General features: G+C 31.3%; 1 protein-coding gene across 5 annotated transcripts in view; it reads right to left on the reverse strand.

Moving 5' to 3' along the window:
• Nucleotides 1-23,967, reverse strand: part of LOC130448672 (WD repeat-containing protein 47) — a 152,880-nt gene that overhangs the window by 99,382 nt on the left and 29,531 nt on the right. Inside the window, exons 3-6 of one of the 5 annotated variants that reach the window (XM_056786139.1) lie at nucleotides 20,214-20,501; nucleotides 19,307-19,804; nucleotides 18,417-18,669; nucleotides 15,903-16,151 (exon numbers count right to left, since the gene is read on the reverse strand). In XM_056786139.1, the coding sequence (XP_056642117.1) occupies nucleotides 15,903-16,151; nucleotides 18,417-18,669; nucleotides 19,307-19,804; nucleotides 20,214-20,501 (1,288 nt within the window). Of the gene's footprint in view, nucleotides 1-1,569; nucleotides 1,882-4,621; nucleotides 4,772-15,902; nucleotides 16,152-18,416; nucleotides 18,670-19,306; nucleotides 19,805-20,213; nucleotides 20,502-23,967 lie in introns of those variants that run through there. The other 4 variants (XM_056786146.1, XM_056786145.1, XM_056786143.1 and 1 more) reach the window with 4 other exon arrangements.

Consider the following 23,967-nt stretch of genomic DNA (forward strand, 5'->3'; position numbering starts at 1 on the left):
TATACTAGAACGTATTTTGAAGGAAGACAGACCAGTTCAAATTTCTTTCCCAAATCATTATCCGATCGAACTGGAAATTTGAGTACAGACCATTTTCAGCGACTAGAACGAGGTTGGTCGGTTTTTCACTTTCTAAACGACTTTTTAGGGGTGATCCACTCCTCTAGTAATTTGACGAGTAGTGATAACTCGTAGCTACATATTTGTAATAAGTTTATATGAATCAAAACCAAATAAAAAGTTCTTACTACTGTAGTTTTTAGAGGTTCGTCAAAATATATTCCTATTTTGTAAAAACGTATCTGAAAGTTTCCTTGGTTAGCCGAAATATTTTTTTAAATTGGTCATCGCTTAGTTGTATTAGAAGGTGTCTTAAAACAACTCAATGGGGTTCTGCAACAATTTCTTCAGCTTCTTCTAGTTCTTCCAGCAGTTCAATGCGAATGCGAGTGAAAGAAAGCACTTCTCTTTGGCGAGAGCGTTCCTATGGCGAGGAGAGGGCATGAGAATCGAGAAAACAATGAATTCCGATCAACGACATCGATATTGCTTCAAGCCTTAGAATACCGGACCTGATCGACATTAAAAGTTTGGAAATACTAACTCAGGTATAATAATATTTTCCAATAAATTTAAATACGCCAGACCGTTTAAAATACCTTCAATGAATATATACATTTAGTTTTTTGGGATATTGGGTGTGGGATTCACGCATCCAACGAGGATTGTTACGTGACCAGTATATATGCCGATTTACGTTTCCATTGATACAAAAAGTGGCTTCATAGCAAAACATAACATTACAAAAAATTTTGTATCGTTTTGATTGTCTTCACGTCTATCAAAATCGTCCAACTGACAACTCTTGAATCAACGTTACGTTGTATGGATGGAATTTATTTTCACGTAAAATTTTCATGTTTACGAAATATCAAGTTCCCTGGATATTTGTCTAATACTCAAGTGTGGATCGTTTTCTAACAGGGCACAAACATCTAAGGATTTGTTTTCAGTTGATGCAGTTTTTCTGCTCCCTGATTCGGAGTTTTTACTGAACCAGTTTCGTAGTAAATCTTGTTATGAGATTTCGGTTAGGATATAAATTATTGAAGATATTACACGTGTCATGTTGACATTTGGCATTTTGATATAGAAAACATCAGATGAAAAATAATAACTTCATTATTTTTCCGGAAAAAGGAAAGATCTGACAACAATGTAAATAGTACCATAATACCGGCCGTATCACAAGACCCTTGTACAAAAAAATTTATAAAAATCATACAAGCCGTTCCCGAGATAATAGAAGTGTTTCATACATACTCAATCTGTATAATATAAAAAAAAAATAGGTGAATTTCTATATTTATTTTTAAATAACTAATAAGAAACACAAGAAAAAAATATATTCACTAAATGTATTTGATATATTTAAAAAAAATTTGTACAATTTTAAAAATTACGAATTTGGCATTATTTGTGAATTGTCCTGAGGAAATAGAAAATATCCCGTTCTTGTCAATGAAATTCCTTCTGAATAGGAAATTGTATGAGAAAATAATATTATACCTCTTTTGTCCATGTAATTGGCACAAACTTTTATCCATGTAGCTAACTACTTTGGTGAGCCCGTGTTCCTGCAATTTAGCTGTGACTGGTGGTTTCAAGAATCTGTTGTAATACATTGCAAACACAATCAATGTTCAAGAAACTTATTACTTAAACACCACATACCACTTGAACCACATGTAAATCGGAAAAAAAAGTTAAAAATGTTTGGCAAATTCGTAGTTCGTCAAGCGGAAGATTCGATTTTAGAAGTTTGGTCACGCCGTTTATCTTGTGGCTGTTATTACACGATAACGTCGTTCAATAAGTAGACTGAAAGTTTTCTAATTAATTAACTAAAATTACTTAATTAGTGTGAAATTGAATCTTGTAGGTTAAAATTGACTGCTTAAAAATGATGTTCGGATGTAGATTGAGGCCAACAAAAAGCATTCATTGAAAATTGAAATATTTTCACTGTTATACAAAGGTTACAAAGAGAAATTGAGCGAAATATTACCAGCATAATAGCAACTGTCTTCTTCCAATGTTAAAAATATTTAATTTCTTTTGACGTTTCTTACTGTTTTGGTAATCAACATTTTGCCATTATTTTCAATACCGGAACGATAAAAATTATAAGGTTTTCATGGCAAATATAGAAGGAATGGAATTTTGGACATTATCCAAACTTTTTGACGCTAAGAAACTGTTGTGAATGGAAATCTCAGTGTGTGATATCGAGAGAATTCAGTGATTAAGTACTTTCTATCCAAGTTAATAAATTTTTTTCGTCTTGCATTCTATTCTTACGAAAATGACACTCGCACATACAAAAACGAAGGTAAAGGCAAATCAAATACTATCAAAATGTTTCCAGACCAACATATATCTAAAACAGGGAGGTCCTTTATGCACTACACTATAGTATTAGAATGGATAGTTCGTGAAATCGGTTTGAACAAAACAGGGATTATAAAAGCAAGAACAACGCAACTACGATGTAGTAACGAGCTTAAGGAAACCTGCAGAGCCATAAAAATGGCAGAAACAGTGAATCTACGAATCAACGAAGATAAATCGAAGTTCATGATAATAAATAAAACACCACAAAGGAAAAGAACAATGAGAAGTTTGTCAATACAACTGAGCGAAGAAAAGGTAATGAGCTTAGAACTAGTTCAAAGTTATGTATATCTTAGGGTAGTTATCAAGGACGACGGTGACGAGAAAGAAAATCTGGAAGCGAGGATGACGAGGGGAAGTAAACAGCTGAGAGCGCCGAATGCGATAATAAGATTCCAAAAAATCTATATCTCTATCTATACAAAACAAAGCAGAGGAAGAGAAGTTAGATATATGGGAAAGAGAAAGATACTAGACGGTAAAAAGGAGGGAGATCTACGGCTGTGTAGAACAAATAATGAAATTAGGAAACTATTTGGAACATAAGGGACCTTTTCCCTAAATTCTGGCCTAAGAAATATTATATTTCGAGTTCAGTTGACTTTAAACCTTCAACAACTAATAAAGTGTTAATTTCATAAACCAAAACAAATAAAATTCAATAATTTTAGTTTAAAGATTGGTTTACTTTATCTAATTGTTCAAAATAAATATCTGCACTAACAGTTTGTCTAGGTTTCAGCACTTCAATGTATATTCCACCAAACATACGTAATATTCTTTTTAGTACGTAAACTCGGCTTCGCAGTTCTTCGTGATGATTCCTTTGGAGAGAACCACTGCCTTTTACGTTTTGGATTATCACATAGGATACATTTTTCGTCTCCAATGATAAAGCGATCAAAATATGTCGCATGTAATGGATCTCTTCGGACAGATTATGGAAGAGCCGAATATTGCTTATTTTCCCAATCCGCTGCATATTTTCCTGGATGATTGACTAACGTTGGTTAAAGATGTTTGTGAATTCCTTGATTGTGTTGTATCAGTTTTCTTCTTCTTGTCCTATCCTTAGCATGATGTTGTCTAAGTTGTTAGTCTTCCAGATCGAGACTAGTCAGAGAGATGAACCATCTTTGATATTGATAACCGTCTCATTAACTTTCATAAACACAACAGATGTTTTTGGTCGCAACTTTCGTGTTACTACCCTTGCTAAACTAAAAAAACAACCGGATATGCTTTTGTATTTAGTTGACTACCGCAAATAGCAAACAAGGATAATATTTAATTATTTGGGAGTGAACAAGGCACAATGAGCTGACAAATGATAAACAAATATAGACATTCGCAGAAACATTCCTTCCCAGTCCCCTTGATAAACTTATATTGTGTAAAGTTTTTGATTGATTCAGAATAATTGTAGATGAAACCTAGATCCATCACTACACGTCTGAAATGATAACGATCTATTCAATGGACAGTTTCATCGATCGAAAAATAACGACAAAGGGATAGTCATGGGATTGTGTTCTTTGATTATCTTTAAAAATGTAAAATAATGAAGGCGAGAATTCCTATTTACAAGATAAAGAGGGAAAATGTATAAAGCAGCCACGTTCGAAGAGAAAGTGCTTTTCCATAAAGACAACGCGCCTTCTGATAGTTTGGTGATCGCCCTGATTAAAATTCACGGAATACTCTTTTCATCAGACGAGATTTTATGACATGCGGTTGTAGATTTTTCTTTACTTTAGAAAATACCAAAATATATTCTTTAACGAGGTTAAAAGATGTTTGGAAATAGAAAACTTCATTTCCAAGTTGATATTATAAAAGTATAATATCTTAAAGGAGAAAGATTTCTGCATTCAATATTCCCACAGTTAAAAGGGTTAAAATATCATTAGAAAATTGTACAGTTAAATGGATATTATATAAAAAAATGTTATTTGGTTAGGTCAGAAACTTTTCACACAACCCTCGTATTGTGTATCTATGGGTTAACGAAACGTATAAACGGAATAATTTTTTGTAATAAACTAATTAACTAGTGACAGACAAAAAAGCATCCATCATTCATCAAATAGTTCTCTCAAAAACGAATAATTATAAGAAAAACTTTTAATTTTCCGCTTGACCAACAATTAAAAAAATGGAAACGCACCGTAAACACCAACTAATTCACCAGTAATTGAACTAATCACTCCAACAATTAAAAACAATCTGCATACGATGAAAAATGCACATCGGAAAAAAATGATAATTTTCTGGGAAAACAGTTCCACGTGTACTGTACGCCCACGACATCAATACTAACTGAGAAAAGTTTTAAAAAACAATCTCGGGCATCAATCACCAAAGGAATAACAATCAAGTGACGTTCACACGATTAGCATATATAGTAACAGTCATCGTTATCAACGTTCATGATTATGTTTTAATATATGATTAGAGTAAACGAACGATGCTTGCGGTTATAAGGCTCAATGGTACTTTCGACATCAAACCGTGCGAATTATTTTAACGTTTTTTATATGTTTATTCATTTACCTTAGGCAAAATAAATACAATCAGTCCCGGTCTGGCCCATAGAGGTCAGTATAAATACTCGGACTGATACCTTCGCTCCGCCCCTGACTAAATCAAAACAATAGAGTACTTGCATGGTTTGATAGTTTTGGATTGTTTATATACAACTTTATATACAACTTTTATTATCATTTTTTTCAATTCTTTGATCAATATTTATGGAGAAAAATATTATTGAGAATTACAACATATGATACAAAGTAAATACGATAATTATTCTCTCAGGTATTCTAAAATAAGCGTTATTATTAAACTTTGATTAATTTGAAAAATAGTATATAAATCTTATTTTGTGTAAGGATGTAAAAATACCATGACTAAAACACTTGATAAAGTTTTTTTGTGGTGCCAAAAAATTTGAATATACTACAAAGTGTTGGTCGTTTCGATGATCCTACGAAATGTAATTATTTATGATGTCAGTATCATTTTAATGCAAGTGAGATTCGAATTTAACTTATTTTAATATTTTATAGTAATTAATTTTATTATGCTTTTAATTATTAACGAGATTTTGTAATAACTTATCTTCAATCAGAGCTTCAATCACTTTATTTTTATATATAGAAAAATGTTCTACTTATACGTGAGTAATAAATAAAAACTGTATTATAACAGCACATGCTACGTTGCCGGTAACGATAACCTCGTGATCATCAATCAGACAATTGCTAAATGTTTTTTATCTCGAGTCATTTATATTTCAAGAGATTGCTGTCAAATTTTGAGCTCATTCCATCCAATAGTTTGTTTGTTAGAATTTTTATAAATAAACCAAATTTTTTAAACAATGTAAAAAATAAATCACCATGACAATGTGTCGCAAATTGATAAAAACGATGATCAAATTATATCAATTAAATTTTGGATTGCTTCCGCGATCACCACATTCTCCTGATCAGATTCTATAGACGAACAGGATTCATCACTGGAGACGATTAGAGTTCCACTCCGAATTCCACGCTAATCGCTCTTGGTAACTTGGAAGTTCATTTTTCAAAAGCTTTTTGTTTTGTTTCAACTTATTCAAGGTACACAAATTTAAATTTAAAAAAAAATTATTACACTGAGAGAAACAATCTCTAATGACGTGGCGACAACATCATCTCAAATACCAATTCAGAGTTTAAAAAAACTATTAAAAGTATTTCTTAATTTTCACGAACATCGACCTCTTTAATCACGAATCACGAATCATGTTTTTTCAACTTACTCATGTTTTTTTGTTTTGTTATTGTGATGTAATTTGAAGGTGGCATAAAAACAAAACATTAATAAATCTGCAACCATTAAGATATTTATCAAGGTTAAAATATAGTAGTTACATCAATCAAAGTTTACTATATTTGGAATAAGAAATGTCAGTACAATTAAGTGATATTAAGATGAAAATTAAAAAAAAATTATAATCAACACATTTTTTAAATAGTATAAATACCAATCACTTGATTTTTGATGATTATTAGAAATATAGGTCAAACATCTAATAAGTGGTTACTGCCAAACACCCAAACAGAAACAAAAAAGAAATATCATATACAGGGTGTTTCTATATTCATCCTTTTCTGAGATATGATTTCATTATTATTATAGTGTCCTCGTAAAAGACTAATCTCGATATTTTTCCGCTACGACCCTACACATTTATAAATCACAATAATTATTTATCAAGCCACATTCTAACTTATAGTCGCGAAGCTGGCTATATAAAACAGCATCAATAAGGTACACGACGTTTAAGCTTGGAAACGGGGGGCTCGTAATCAGTATATCACCAAACGGCATATCTGGCACTCTGTACAGGTCGGATATGAAAATGCCAGCCGGTTTTCCCGGGAGCAAAAAGGGGTTGTACCCTGTAATAACGCCAGAAGTTTTGGAGGTCGGAAAAACCTTGCCAGAAGCGACCGAAAGTACCGGAAAATTCATCCGAAAAGCCTCACGTGGTACACGCGTCAAACTTTTTTACTTGACTTTTGGGGTCTTAACTAAGAGTGGTTTAATAACGCCAGAAGTTTTACAGGTCGGGATACCTCCGAAAAAATAAGGAAAATCGACGTACTTGGGAAAATGAAAACTTATTTTCGGCTCATATGAAAATTAATTTTGTTGGCTTCATTGAAACTATCTGTTTGCGCTACCCAAAATTAAAAAAAGTCGTTAGGAAACGATGTAAACTCGCTGAAATTCAATTTTTTTTCGCGCGCGTGATTTCAAGCCGCTTACTCATTTTAGGCCGTTTCGCGCCGCCACCGCCAGCTTCAACGCCGCGAAAATTGGCTTCTAACTTTTTTTTTGGAAATTGACGTAGCCTTTCACATGTAGAGAATAACCCTCGCTCGTACACCACCACCCTAAAAATTTTTACCTGAGCAGGTCAAAATTTTTGACATGGGCTTTACCATCTGACGTCGAGAGAGAGAGACACACAGAGACAGATAGTTTCAATGAATCCAACAAAAATAATTTTCATTTGAGCCGAAAATAAAAGCGAAACGTTTTCATTTTCACAAGTACGTCGATTTTCCTTATTTTTATCCCAAAAGTCAAGCAAAAAAGTTTGACGCGTGTACCACGTGAGGTTTTCCGGACGCATTTTCCAGCACTTTCAGTCACTTATGGCGAGGGTTTCCCAACCTACAAAACTTCTGGCTTTATTGCAGTGTTATTATTTGAGCTTCGGATCCCACGATCCAAGAGTTTTCACTCGTGTACCATATGAGGTTTTCCAGCCCATTTTTTCGGCCGGGAAACCCGGCTGGCACTTTCATATCCGACTTGTAGAGAGTGCCAGAAATACCGTTTGGTGATGTACTAATTACGGGCCCCCCGGTTTCCATCTCAAACGCCGTGTACCTTATCGATGCTGTTTTGTGTAGCCAGCTCTGGGACTATTATTGTATACACACTCACGCTAAAAACTAATAAGTCTGAATCTACTGAAGTAGTCGACGACAAAATTCTAGAGAATCACAAAAAAGTTACGCAGTTATGAACAAAAATAAATGGCGGAAAACAGAAAAGCGACTCTTGAGCCTTGGGCCGATACGGCCTTTTGAAATGTTTGATATATAAATTGCAAAGTGGCGGGATTTGTGCTGTAAAAAATAAACCGAAATCGTCATAATTAGCGATTTTAATCAATTGATACGAATAAATGTTTAATTTTTAATTTTAAAACGAATTTTGCTCATAATAAAAGAACGAAATCTGCTTAACCCAATAAATTTGAATGAAATTCAAAAAAAAAAGGAGAAAAAGCTGAAAATATCTTCTACTTTTCTTATAGCGAAAATTGGATTAGAGAAAAATGCAGTTGTAACTGTGGCATAATAACAAATACCTGTTACATCGATTGACTTTTCGCCGTAATAGTTTCTCAACAATTTCATGAGAAAACAACGCCGTTTAAAAGAATAGTAAAAAGTTCAGTATGACTATATATCAATATGTGTAAGAAGACAACATTTTCAATAATTTCCCATAAAATTATATTGAAAATAAACAAGACTTGTGCTGAGAGGCCTAAAAAGTTGAAATTACCTTTCTCTAAAATGTTTACGATATAAATTAAGCAGGAAAGCATGGAAATAAGCGAATTGATGTAAAAGAAGGTTACATGAAAAAAGCATAATTACCTACTGCAAAAAATGTTTGGTACACTCCAATAAAAATCCATTATTGCACTATGTACGCGACATCTGTAGTTCAACTAACATCTAATCGTCGAGTGAACGTCTTGGTAATAAATTTTAATAGTTTCTTCAGTATAACTAATAATTTTAGTTATCTACTTGAGATAAATGATCACAATTACAAAACAGGTCTTGCAATTAAAAATATAGTTAATTATTAATTGCGTAATGTTAAACAAATAGAATAATAACATTCACTTCAGGAATTGGCATCTCTCCTGATTATTTACAAGTTTAAACAATACAAAACTTTATGAATACCTAGAAGAAGATAAAAGACACCCCCTTTGTTTTCAATGCGTGAAATTAAATATTATTTAATCATAATTATCCAGGAGGAGTATGATTGATAGTAGGTATATCCAAGATAGAAACTCATAAATATTATACCTAAAACCCCAGCAAGTCTATATCAAGTAATATGTTGTGATAACTATAAAATGAATTACTAGGCATACTAAATCTAAACTTAAACAAAGAAAGGTTATACTGGTTAATTTAAAGTGACATTACTCATTTTAAAATAAAAATAGTTCAATAAGAGCATCGGAATAAAACCGATTTGATAGGAAGAGAGAAACGCATTATTGTCAAAAAATTGAAACAATTTGTGGATAAAAGCTTGTGAAAACTAAAAACAGGCATAAAAATAACTAATTAAAGAATACAAATGAAATACACAAACACACATACAGAATAAATCCACAATGAGTAACAAAATTATAGGTAAGTATAGGTATATAAATCCATAGCAAAAATTAAACCAGAATGCAGCATGTCCGGAATTAAATATTATTTTTAGAATAGAAGTCGTTTACAGAGTAGAAGTCACTTTCCAATAAATATGTCCTCAAATTATTGCGGGATGCGGGATGAGATGATATCGATTTGATTTCAATAGGCAAATGATCGTGCATTTTTGTGCATTATAAAATATTGAGCCCTTAACTAATTCTAAACGTGGAATAGGTAGGTAAAGGTAGTGCTCCTTTAATGTGCAATCGGGCAGACTCAAAAACATTTTTAACGTAAGTCCATCAGTTCCAGATGAGTATTTATTTTTGATTTCACTTATTATACTGCGAATCTTTGCTAAAACTATGGGCATAAAGAAGAAACTGGAAGTTAGCATTAGCATCAAGGAGATAAGATAAAAGTAGAATAAGAGTGTACGGTCCTAGAAACACTCTGATAGCCTAGCCAACACACCGAGTACTTTCCGGCAGAAATATATAAAATTGAAAAATGTGTCCAATCTAGATAGGAACTATCGCAAACAGAAGATCATCATCCTGTACAAAAGTCAAGCAGCAGGTTTGGGAATTTCTGGACAAGCTAAACGAACTAAACAAGAAAAAGAACACTGGAGTAAAGGGAAACTTAATAGGACCTGAACCATTTTATGGTATCAGCCACAGAACGATAGAAAAAACACTGGAAAGAGGTAAAATCAGTTACTGGGACAATCTACATTGGGGAAATGCACGGGAAGATATAACCAGAGCAGATGCTAGACTTAGCAGATAATGCAGCATGCAGATTTTGTTGTGTAGAGGACTAAACCTCTGTTGACATTATCTCGAAGTATGTGATACTACAGAACTCCAGAGCATTACACTTGCGAGCGTACGAAACAGAAGACGAATATATCTGTCAGCTAAAACTATCCCACATTTTGAAATTTCTAATAGGAGTGGGATCAATAGATCAGCTGTGAATAACACAGCAAGAATAGATACTTTGGGTGGTAGTATACATAGGACCCCAATATATACATACATACATACATTTATTGGTGCAAAAATTGGAAATTCAAGTTTTAAAAGGATTTGATGTTGATATACCTCAAAACTCAAATCAAAATTGTGCCACGAGATTGTGGATTCACTCACAAACAAACAACAAAGAAAAGTGGGATAAAGAATGTAATAAAAATCAAAATAACTAGGTTGGAATCTGGACATCAAATTCAAACGCAAGAAGCATGTTGAAAATAAAAGTCGACAGTTAAAAAAATTGATATTGGATATATTGCAGCTTTCCATTTAGAACAAATTACTGATGTACAATTGGGTTTCGGAACTAGTGTGACTTATGCCCTGCAACAGAAGGTTATACCAAAAAAGCAAAAACAAATTTTGTAATAAAGTGCCAGATAAAAATAAAGACAACATAATGTTATGGTATGTAGACATAAAAAAGAAATGTGTAGATTACGTCAAAAAATAATATAACAGAGAATTGAGAGGTTGAAATATCATTTCAATTTAAATTAAACATCTTCAAAGGCTTAGAAAGATATAGAGTAAAGATATGACAAATGAATTTTATTCTGTGACAAATTTGTTCGACTAGAAAAGAAAAACAAACAATACAGCTACGCAATTTATTCATTATTATTTTTCTGCGCATATAAATTTTCCTTATATGAAATTCATCGGTTAAAGATTAGAAGAAAAACATATTCCTACGTAATTACTACTGTTGATATAATCTCATTATGCAGAATGAACTTATTTGTATAATTAAATTGGCGTTTTCATTACAATGATCAAAGGTGATTTGTTGTTGGCAGATAATAATGCAATATTAGTATCCCATTAGCCATAAATGAATAAATAAACTGGTTATTTATCCAACAATAAAGAGTACACTGTATATAAAATAATTATAATTTATCAAAAGGGAGGGTTGGAAACAGTAATTTTAAGAAAATATTTGGTTTTCAAATGAGAATTCCCTAATGTTATATTACAAAGTTTTGCAACAGAGCCAAAGAAACTGTTTGTAATGGCGTGATCAATAAGAAGAATGCAGTGGAAATATATTAAACTATATCACATTTCTTTATATTTCAGTATATATGGAGGTTTTACTTTTTTTCAACAAGCATATCATAATTTATTTAATTTAATATATACCAAGTTATGAATTGTTAATTTATTTGTCTATTTATTCAAACTACGTATGCTTAATCCTGTGACAATTCACTGAGACCTAAAAGATCTACTGCGCTCCCTCTTCTATTCTGATTTTAAGAACTATCTTTGAAACTAGTAGTTACTTCAGAAGGTATCCTCCAGTTCAGTTTGGGTAAGTCTATCTGTTCAATTCTGTATATTTCCAAAAATTGAGCCCTGAAATTATTTAATGATTCTTCTCCTAACCCACGAAATTTGCAGTCTTCTCTTTCCAAGAATTTCATTTTATTGATATGTATATTTAGGTGGAACTAGAGCCCCACAAGATTAAAAAGTGCTCACTCAAAGAGTCAAAAGATAAATACACTCAAATTAAAGATGGCTAGGCCACTAGGAGTGTATGCCCGAGGGTCGGCGACTGCCTGGACGACCACACAAACGATGGCTGGATGATATCTAAGAGGATATTCCTTAGTTATGTGTGAGGGGGTGGAGACGCCGAGCGTTAGACCGTGATGACTGGAGGAATGTGGTGGACGAGGCCAAGGCACTATGAGGGCCGTAGTGCCAGTGGTAGTAGTAGTAGTATATTGTTCTGATACAAAAATTTGATTTTTATAATCAGTATTTACCTAAGAGAATTGAAAGACGACAGCAGAACTGACTACTCACTCTGGAAAGCTACTAAGAGAATAATACCTGTCACATTGGAAGATGGTAACAATATTTGCCAATCATCTAGAAAAAATATTTCAACCACATGAAGATCGAGATAAAGAACCCACTCTGGAGGAATATCCACTGATTGATCAAGAAATAGAACTTCCAAAGAAGTAAAAGAAATAATTACCTGAACAGAAGAAAATATCAATCCGAAAAATGCTTCAGGTTTTGATCTAATTACCAGATATATTTTAATATAACACCTAAACAGCAATAGTTAAACTAATTAACCTAATAAATGCTGCCTTCAGACTAAAGTATATACCCAGTCTTTGGAAAATTGCGAAAGTTTTAATGATACCCAAGCCAGGGAAATCACCATATAAAGCATCACCATACAGACCGATCTCTTGACTGCCTGTTATGTTGAAACTATTTGAGAAACTCCTACTTAAAACACTAAAACTGCTTATCGCAGAAAGAGAAATTATACTTAGTCACCAAGTTGGATTAGAAATAGGAACAATCACATCTCAAATATATATTATTAACTTGATATCAATTTTAATAGACATTTTTTAATTGTTTGTTTTGTCATAGGTCATGGTGTTTCTATTAATAGCTAGCTTGTAGTTATCATCAGTTTAGATTTGGAATGCATAGTGCTTGATGAAGTTTTTGATAATCAATGTCTCTTCTTGTAAGAATAATTAGTACAAGTATAACCTTCATTTTCCCTTGGTATATTGAGCTTATTTATAACATCATTAATATATCTCACTACGGCGAAGCTTTTACACCTACCACATCATTTAAGCTGTTAGACCAAAATGTCTACATCTTTCGATTAAAAATTTCTACGATTCTGATTAATAAAATACTATCTATCTATAGCTCTCACACAATAAATATATACTTATTAAATTACTAAAAATAACATTAATTTCACTTTGTTCAGTTTATTGTCATTTTTTCAAGATTATTCTGTTTTATTGTTTCATATAATGAATAACTACAGAGTAAATCAAAAAAAAATTAATGAGATTATATTATTTTTGAAAGAATAGATAAATGAGTTATCTAAATAGATAGACAACACTGTAAAGTGAAAACTGCAAAACACAACAAATAAAAACCAAAAAGGTTTGAAATATTTTCACTGCAGTGCTAAATATATTTGCAGATGACTTTTTTATTAGATAATGTGTTGACAAAATCCCTATTGGCTGTATGTACCTAGGGAGTCTTCAAACTATGCGAATAGTGGAACCTATTTCAGAACATCTCAAAATTAGACAAATCACACGTTAGAAGTTTTTTTTAGAATTGTTGTAACTTATTTTTCTCGCAATTTCTTTTGACCACTTATCGTCAGTATATGTCTTTAGATCAGGTAGTTGGTATTACAGAACCAAGATGAACGACTGCGGGAATGTTCTTGACCCGGAAAGCGATAGATACATAATAGGATTCAACTGCAGAAGAACAGAGAGAAAAATGTGCTCGTTTGACCAGATTACCCAAAAGACCACCATTTCTACAACTTTTGAAAACACTATACACTTAGCCGTCGTTTTCCAGGTCGAGAACATCCCCTCTGTCGACCATATTGATTGTGTAATGTCAACTACCTGATCTGAAGACACTTACTGACGATAACAGGTCAAAAGTTATTAACAACTCTAGAAAAAAAAATTTCTAATTTTCTGAAAAAGCATGAAATTTTCAACAAACCCTGTATTTTTCACGATTATTTCTGTACTGTAAATCACATAAATCACAAAAATATCTCAGGAAACTCAATGTGGAAACAGAAACAGGAAATGTCAATAAATTTGAAATATTTGATGCTGGTATAATTAAATGAATTGAATAAACTGGTTAAGGTCTAAAAATATTTGATTTCACACTAGAATGTTAATATACAATGTATATATTATTGTTGATGTATACTATGTAGCAATTTTGAAAAATAAAATTTAAAATAAAAAATCTGTTATTTTCCTGAAGAATTGCTCCTGATAATCAATACATTTTTTTCTATGGACAATAACAATAATGAAAATTTTTTAATGATTAAATTCATGAAAATAAAAATAATATACACATTTCTGACATACATATCCCACCTCTGTTCAAATAATGTTATAATTCAAAAAATTAGAAAATCTCTTATTATTATTCTACCATTACGAAAGTGGGGCGGACCTATGCATTTGGTGGTCATAGGACCAATATCTGGAATTTCAAATTTCTCATATTTTCTTTTGATTAAGCTTTCTTATTAGTTTCTATTATTATTGTCCTTGGTCAGTTTTTTTATTTAAAAATTTCCACCTAACATATGTTATAAAAACGACCGTCCATGGAAAATGGAATTCATTCATTAAAATGGTATTTACAACAATTCCTTTACAACAATTCCTATTTATATTGAAATAAATGCTGCATTTATGTAATATCTTTTTACATTTTTTAATGTCGCCTGGATTTTTCTAGATATTTCTATTTTGACCAACCAAAATTAATGAATCATCTTTATTACGATAATTTAATTTTATTTTATACTTTAAGTTTGTGCACCTTGAACTTACATAGACTTTAATTTTTTTTTAAATGAAAAACATTCATAAAGAAAATCGGTCCAAATCGCTCAGACAATACCTCCACAAAAATTAACTAAAGGTCTATAGATACCTGCGAGTTCATACCGGTTTACGAGAAAAATATTTTTTTAAATTTCTTTCCTTTTAGCTCTTGCTTTTTGTTCCAATGTGGTCTCCATAAATTCCAGTTTCTTTGTTTTAAATCTTTATACTTTATGAACGTATTATTGTCTTTATGAATTGTATAAACAAGAAAGTCAATAAAGATATAAAATTCAGTATCAGGATAGCATTAATAGCAATATGAACAATTTTTTTCAGAAAAAAACATATAGGTTTCAAAGATTAAGACTGGGCGTATGGACAATGGATTCATAATCTTCGACTCGAAAAAAGAGTTCTGTGTTCGCGAAAAATTTAATGTAAATTGAATGGTACATAAACCAAAAAACACCACATCCCTTTTATACAATTGCTTCTATCAAAAAAGGTGATTAAACTAAAAACTGCTTAGAAATAGGGTGTGGAATCAATTTACCACGTCAAATAATAGGGTTCCAATTGAAAAAATTTTGTTCTGGGCCACCCTGAACATCAAAATTAAAATTTGAATACAGAAATCGATTACTTGTTAAGAAATAAAGGGGGCTTACATTTATTTTTATACGGCCATTAGTCTAGCTATAAAACTACAAGGTTCAATAATTTGGTGTTTCGCCCCAATGTGCATTTGTGTTAGAAAACTAAATTTCATCTCAAATAATGTCATGTAAATAGTTACTACTGCGGTAACTCTGTCAGTCTTTGACTTTTCACCCGAAAAGTGAAAAATGAAGTTAAAATTTCAAATGCTTATTTATTTTTTCGACTTATGATACTATTTCAGCGGTGGTATATTTTTTAATGCTTAATTGTTATGATGAAGAAATAAGTATAGAAGAAAAATTTGTCTGAAATCTGAAAAATCTTACCTCTCTCCAGTCAACTTCTGATTCTCACTATTTATCTGCCTAATTAATTCATCTCTTTCTTTTTCTCGTTGCACTAGCGTTTCTTGTAATTTTTGTTTAGTCCTATGAAACTCTCTAACTAACTCGCCCGAATAATTTTGATCGGCGCTTTGGGGAACGGCCCCAGTATCCGCATTTGAAGCACCGCGCGACGTAAAAACTACGTTAGGCAACACAGTTCTATTATCGAAGAAATCGCCTCGAGGTGTCCTGAAAAAAAAATGAATTTAATTAAAAAGATGCAAGTAAAGGTAATGTTAGAAATAGTTTATGTAGCCAATACGATTATGGCATAAAATTAAAAAAACTTAAAAAATTTAAAAACGAATCAAAAAATACAAATTGTAATGGTTATACACAACAATGTTAGAGATTTAGCAAATGTCATTTTTTGAACATTTTTCAACACAATCATATCTCTCAATAATTTTCCATTTTTCAGGAAAAGTGGAGGTTTTACGTTTGCATTTTATGATAGCTCTTTTGCTCGACATTACAAAAGCTAAAATAAAACTACCAAGCAAAAACACTTCCCAAAACTAAATAAACGCAAATGCTTGCTGTTGGAAATACATAACAAGAAATTAATGATATAAGAGAATAACAGCCGTCGACATGTCGCCTATTTTCATTCCATTTCTTCGAATTATTTGTCCAGTTAAAATATCAATTGTTATATTTACATCTAGAATAAAGAAACACGCATAAAAACCAAGAAAAAACAAAAAACTTCGAATTTTGACTCAATTGGTGTCACGTTGGATTATCTATTCTGACTATCTTACCAATAAAAATTTTTGATTTTATTAACCTACTTCAATTTTTAAATGGTTTTTGATATCTAAATCCGCAAAATATTCATTACACCATTATCATGGAGATCCAAATGGAGCACACATTATTATAAATGATGGAGGAAGAAATAGACGAAATCAATAATAATTGATTTGGAAAGTCCAGACTGATAATAGCAATAAAAAGAGCAGTAGCAAGAATTATATTAAATATAAAGCATCATGTATCCAAAAAGACGCAAATTTAAATTGTGTAAGAGGACTGCTATTCTCTTAATACTCAGCACATCATAACCCTGGTGTCTATAAAATAGAGGATAAGATTATAATATGTAGAATCAAAAAAAGAACCTTTACAAATAATCTAAAATTAAAACCAAACTTGAATATGTAAATAAAGACTGAGAAAGGAAATACCTCACCCAAACTTTCAAAGAAAATAGAAACCAACTGTACACAGTTGAGTCAAAAAACCCACAAATGTTGGCGCTGCTACCAAATGTTTACCATCACTAGACTCCTGTTCATGCATATTACAAAAATACTTGTTATTGGAATATGAGTGAAAATGAACATGGAAAGAAACCATCAGAAATGCAACATAGCAAATTCATCCTGATAGTCAAGTACTGAGTTCCCATGCCCAAGAAGACTTGATAAAATAGTAAAAAATAATACATTTTCTTCAGTCTAGGTTCCAGTTATTACAGGATTGAAACAAAATAGTAATGAAAATACTCTTGCCATGAAAGGACCAAAAATGCCTTTATTATCCCATAACCTTTCTGTGGTGTAGTTAAATGCTTATATAAAAAAATAGTTTCAGAAGGATGAAACCAAAAAAGATTTATCCTGGTAGTGCCTTTCTTGGATGGATTACTCCAAAAAATTCCTAATGTAATTGGATCACAAGAAAAACAAATTACTTCTCTCACTGACTAAACCTCAGATATTACCTGATAGATTTGATAAAAACTAATTTATGCAGATTCTGTGGAGAGAATGATAAATTTCCAGTTCATGTATTTCTATACAGCTTAGCGATTGTGAGTATTCGCAAAATATGCATGGAATAAGAAACCTGTAGGAGCCATCACCAATAATGAAGGCATTAAAGCTTTGAAATTGAAAGTATAGTATAAATTATATATCTATATTCAGAGGCAAAATAACAGCAAAAATGGGACTAATAATAAAGATATGAAATACTAGACTACGAACAACATACCAGAATAAAATTACGGAAAGCATAGATGTGAGGGCAATTTGATTTGGAAACGTTTATAAACAAGCATTGACTAAAAGAGAGTTGATGAAAAATAACTCAAATTTCTACACTCAATTTACATGGCATACAACTAAACTATTTCAAGGGGGTTAAGTAAATATATCCAGACAATTGCAGCCCGAGTGCTAGATAACAAAAAAATTTATGGTCTTATAATAGAGCTTTTCTTCTTTGTTTTTCTTGAAGAAAGCAATTGTATTAAACAGCAAAATAGCGTTTCTACTTCTAGAAATAGTGTTGAACCAAATTTTTCGTTTATCATAGGAGCTCAAAGAAACATATATTTTGTCAGATAAAATTTTTATAAAAAATAAGAATGTATTGAGATATTTCTGTTAACACATGAGGTTGATTAGTAGCATTTTAGTTTTTAAATAAGAATACAAAATTTACATTTCAGTTCCGACGGAAGCAGGACTGTCTCTATCTTTTGGTTCTGGTGTTGATGTATTCGACTTTCTGTCTAAATTTGGATTTTTCGGAAAACTTGGTAGAGTATTGACATTTGATTTTGGAGTGCTGGATTGCTCTTGTATCGAAGGCATATGTTGCTGGAAATCTCCATAACTGTTACTGAGAAAAACTTCACCATCATTCTCAAACAATCGATCCACAGATGTGTTCATATTTCTACTATTTTTTAAACCTAAAAAAAAGGAAACAATTAATTAACAGACATTTTAAAAATTATAATATTCTTTTTAGCTCCTCCATTTAATAGTTAAACATCAAAAATATGATTAAAATATAATAAAGAAAAATAAATGATAATGATGTTAAAAATAAATACATAAAGACTGCATGACATTAAAAGTGATAAAAGAATAAATTTGAGGTTTTCTGGTAAAAGTAGCTGAAAAAAGAATTAGTAGTCAAATGACCCTGTGTAATAATTCTGAAATATAAGTAAACTTTCAAGCAATAAAAAAGCTCTTGGCAGATAAAAATATTTGTTCCCTTTTTGCACTATAAATGGATTCTCTGGGGTATTTTTGTTGGAAGTAAAAGAATCAAATAAATTATATATAATGTCTAATGATTTTGTTAAATACATTGTTTTCTCCTATTGATATTGAGAAAATTATTCAATTAACTGGTTATTGATATAGTAAAATGGAGATTCAATAAAAATTTTTTGTTAAATATTTATTATTGTCAATATTACTTTTGGTTTTTCTTTCATCGCCTTTTTAATTGTGTTGATATATTACTTCACAACGCTTCTAGAACTAGAAAGCGTCGCTTCTAGCATGGATATTGAGGTTTTTTAAGGAAATATTTACCTGTTAAATGAAAACTAGCAAAACTACTTCTGGACATAGGCCTATTCAATCCAATATCACCGGTACTAAGCGCCATCATTTTTGACGACGTTGAAAGATTGTTATTCTGAGTTAACCCAAACGGCAAACCATCTCCCATTGGTAACATCAACGATCTTGACATAATATCAGCAGCTGATCGAGGTCTCGTAAAAGGCATAGCCGAATGAGGAAACGTTTTGGGTTTTATAGGTGTCACTAACATATGTTCAGTCCAAGATGTTTCCAAGCTGGGTCTCTCGAGTCTTTCAACGTCAACGTTTAGAGTGCGTTGTTCAAAAGGTACAGAAAACGTCTCAGGAGGAACGCTTTGAAGCCATGACAATAAACTCAAATCTGAATCACTGAAACCTATACTACCATCTAATAATTTACTGAAATTCATATCATTGGCCTGAGTATCTGTGCTACCAGTTGCTTTGGCTTGGCAATAGTTCACACAGGATTCATATAATATACCTGAAAGCAGAAATTTTATTATTTCAATAACAAATAGCAGATTCATTTAAGAAATGCTGATTATAAATAAATAGAAGAAAAAAAATTTTATAATCACAAAATCCTGAGAGTATTTATTACATAAAATAAATTGTTGGATGTATCTGAAGCTATTGAGATTGTTTTAGTTTAATTTCAGTCTCCAAAGATGATAACTTGGTTATCGAAACGCACATTAGACAGGGTAATTAAGAGTGTAGTCCACTATCAATATCACCAACGGTTCCAGAAATTCCAACTTAATTACAGAAAGAAATCAAAACTTAGTCAATCAGAATCTATTTCAATTATTAGAGGCACCAAAAATTTGAGATTAAAATCAAGCATTTTATTGTTAAACATTAGTTTGAATTGTGAAATAGATAATTACCTTTAATAATAAGTTGAATCAGTCTGTCGTTTTGAGCGCTACAGTTAACATTTCCGTCCACTGGTTTTCTGTCTCCCAATAAGAATTCAGCAACCAAAGGATAAACTTCTCGGAAACATTGTACTCTGGCGTTACTAGGGTTCCAATCTTTGTATTGTAAATGATCTGACAGCCTTGGAAGAGTAAGTAATAAACACATAGTAGAGTATTCTTCTTTTGAAGCTGAGTATTTTTCCAATTCGTTTAAAACACTAACTACTTCTTCCACGGCATTGTCGACACTGTTACCTAAAAAATTTCAAAATTATTTTAGCATAACATTTTTAATTTAATGAAAAAAATTCGTGTATTTCAATTTCTGATTTAAAATTTGGTGGTTACAACTATCAGTTAGAAACTTGCAAATTAGGAATACTTGAAAGAATAAATTACAAATTATTCACTTTAATTATGCAAATGAAGAAGTACATAATATAACAAGATGAGCTTTAAGCAGGAGTAAAAAGTTGAGAGAGAAGTAGTAGTAATGATATCTACAAAAGTTGACAAAATAAACAATACAAAATGAGTAATTTTTCATCGAATATTAGGATAAAAGGTAAGTAGAAGTAGAAAACATATTCAAAAGTGAAATTTTTTTTTGATAAGGCAAAATAGAGTGAAAAGACATAAAATACTTAAGAAGAACACTCTCAAGTAAAATTTTAATAGCGGCAAAACAGCAGCTAGACAAAAATACAAAGTATAAGCAAAACAATCCAGAGAATAATTATTGTTGGGAAGATTCCAGAAATAAAATACAATTTGTGTATAAAAATTTTTTTTTCTTTAACTTATAATTTTATAGAGTTTTTTGTGATAATTATCATCAGTTTAAAATAACATGTAAAAATTGACGTTTCGACCTACTTCAGTCTTTATCAAAACATGATATAAAATTGACAATTTGTGTAATTATAATGATCAATAGATCACCTACATCATAAATATTAAAATAAAATCAAAATTTAAATTCGTTTTAACATATGAAATTAATTTGTTCTTAGTTACTATAGAACTATAAACTTACTTAAATTATTTAGGTCTTTTTTATTATTTACAGTTTTCTCGATCTTATGCATATGGAACAATTTCTAAAAATTCTCTTTTTTGTGTATTTGATGATGAATTTTTGAGTCTTATAATTGCACTTATGTTTTTTTTTGATATTTCATGGCTTGTTGATGCAGTTTTATTTTTTATCGTATCGATGACATTTAAATCTATTTTCTATATAATAAGATGTTTGCCCTATATAGACAGCTTCACAATCGTTACAAGGTACTTATTTCTTAATTTATTGTAACGTCTAGTCGTACTTTTTATGAATATGTTATTTATTATTTTAATTATATAAATATCTAATTGTTTTGGGGGGCGTTTTATACTAGTCACATCAAGAAAATTGATTTTATTATTTTGTTTTTTATTATAAGATTTGAATTTTTTATTTATATTTCCAATTTGATATTTTGACAAGGCAGTAATGCAATCATTTACATAACAGAAAAAGAATGGGATATTTATATCAAGTTTGCTCAAGATAGTTTCCTCAACATCTTCCATTACTAATTGTGCTATAACACTTGATATGGGAGCTCCCATAGCACAACCATCTAAACAAATAAATAAAATTTTTATATTTTCAATTTTTTCTATGTAATCCCATGTGTTTTTAATATAGTATTTGTAAAGTTTGTGGACTTTTGGTAGACTATATATTTTACAGGGCATTGTAGTTTTTTGCATCTGATCGATAAATAAAAGTTGTTCTTTCCAAAATGGAATGAGATTATTATTTTGTTTTCAACATGAATTTGTAAGTTATTTTATCATTTCGTAATTTCATCATTTTATTAATGTAATCATCTGATTTTATGATAACAGTTTTGTTAGCTTTATTTTTAAAATTTAGATGACGATGAAGACCGAGTAAGGTCGAAACGTCAATTTTCACATGTTATTTTAAACTGATTTTCATAGAAAAGGGGATCTAAAATCAACGCAAATCATCACGAATAGCTATTCTTAGGGCTGCTGTTGATTAATGAGAAAAAAAACATGGGAAATAATATAAAAAAGATGAGAAAACCAAAATTAGATAATTGTGGGACAATCCAGAAAGCAGTTACGAAACACGCCAAAGTGTTTACAAACTGCAAAAATGATAAATAGTCCGGTCAATTTACACATTCGAATTTACATAAGTTCCCACCAAGCTGAAAATCAGTGAAATTGTTTCAAATATAAATAAAATTGGAAAGTTCCCCATCGTTCCCGTGTATGGAAAAAATTTTATTCAAGGTCAAAGGTAAAAAAATGAGTTTTTCGCGATTGTTAGCAAAACGGTAAGTTCGAGTCGTAACTTTCAAATTCTTCTTCATCTTCATTCTGAGTGGATGTAATTTGCGTCAATAGTGATGTATCGCTTATCGCCTCGTTGGAATCAAACGGATCCTTCCCTGTTGGTGATTCAATATAAGAGCACGACCGGCCTTGACAAGGTGTACATGTCAGAGAACAAAACAGTCCGACTTTTTTGCAACAACATTTAGCACTGCATCTCTTTTTGCAGTTGCGAAAAATTGTGTTCAGCAGATGTTCCGGCGCAGGTGAAAGTTTTAACGGGTTCTAATGTATTGTTAACCAACTTCCAACTCCAGTCTGTAGGGTCTAGCTGATAACCAAACCACATTTGAACTTTGTAATATATCCGGAAAAGATGTTGATGAGCAGCAACTGAGGTTGGAGGAAGACAAGCCAATTGAACTAGATTTTTTGCTTTTAGTACTTTTAAGAAAACATGGGTATCGATACTTATCTAAGCAGGTAGTTTTTTTAGGAGCTCCATACATAGAAAGAAGAAAGCGGATGCTGTTGGTAATAACTTCTTGTCGAGTTGAATTATTGTTTTTAAAAACTTCGACACGTTGAACTACATCTTGTTTTTTGTTAAACTGTTATTTTATGGCGTATAAATTGAGGGACTGGGTTTCATTTTACCTGTTATTCTTATAGTTGTAACTTACAATGTCCGATAGAAAAATATTTTAACATATATTACAACTGTAGAGAAGTATATACACTTTGCAAATATAGGAATGAATATGAAATAGCCACGTCCGTCAATACGCGTTACTAGATGATGGTAGTAGGGATTAGTACGGTCCCGCAACCAGTATACTTGACTACTATTGTCAATTCTATTGTGTCTATCAGATATAGTGAAGAGCACTGCGTGGGTTCATTGTTTTTACTAAATACCGAGAAAGAATATATATTTTGTTCTAGGGTACAGAATTTAGAACTTTGATTATTTACCGTACTAATTCACCAAGCGCATATTACCCTCTTTGTCATCCGAATACTTTCTTATTTTAACTACGTACGTTTCTCGACATTCACTTCTGTATTTGCTAAACTGTACGTAGCGTACTCATGCATATTATTAAGATTACAACTTTTTTGAATCATTATATCTCAGAAACAGTGGTTCGTAGGAAAAAAAGTATTCATATGTTTTTTGTAGATAATTTTATGATCTACAATTTTTGTCTTAGGTATTTTCATAATAAAACTTATCGTTTTGCTAACAATCGCTCTCACTCATTTTTTTTACCTTTGACATTGAATAAAAATTTTTCCATACACGGGAATGATGGAGAACTTTCAAATTTTATTTTCAATTATATTTTAAACAATTTCACTGATTTTT

The sequence above is a fragment of the Diorhabda sublineata genome, chromosome 9 (assembly GCF_026230105.1).
Source record: "Diorhabda sublineata isolate icDioSubl1.1 chromosome 9, icDioSubl1.1, whole genome shotgun sequence".
NCBI classification, from domain to species: Eukaryota; Metazoa; Arthropoda; class Insecta; order Coleoptera; family Chrysomelidae; genus Diorhabda; species Diorhabda sublineata.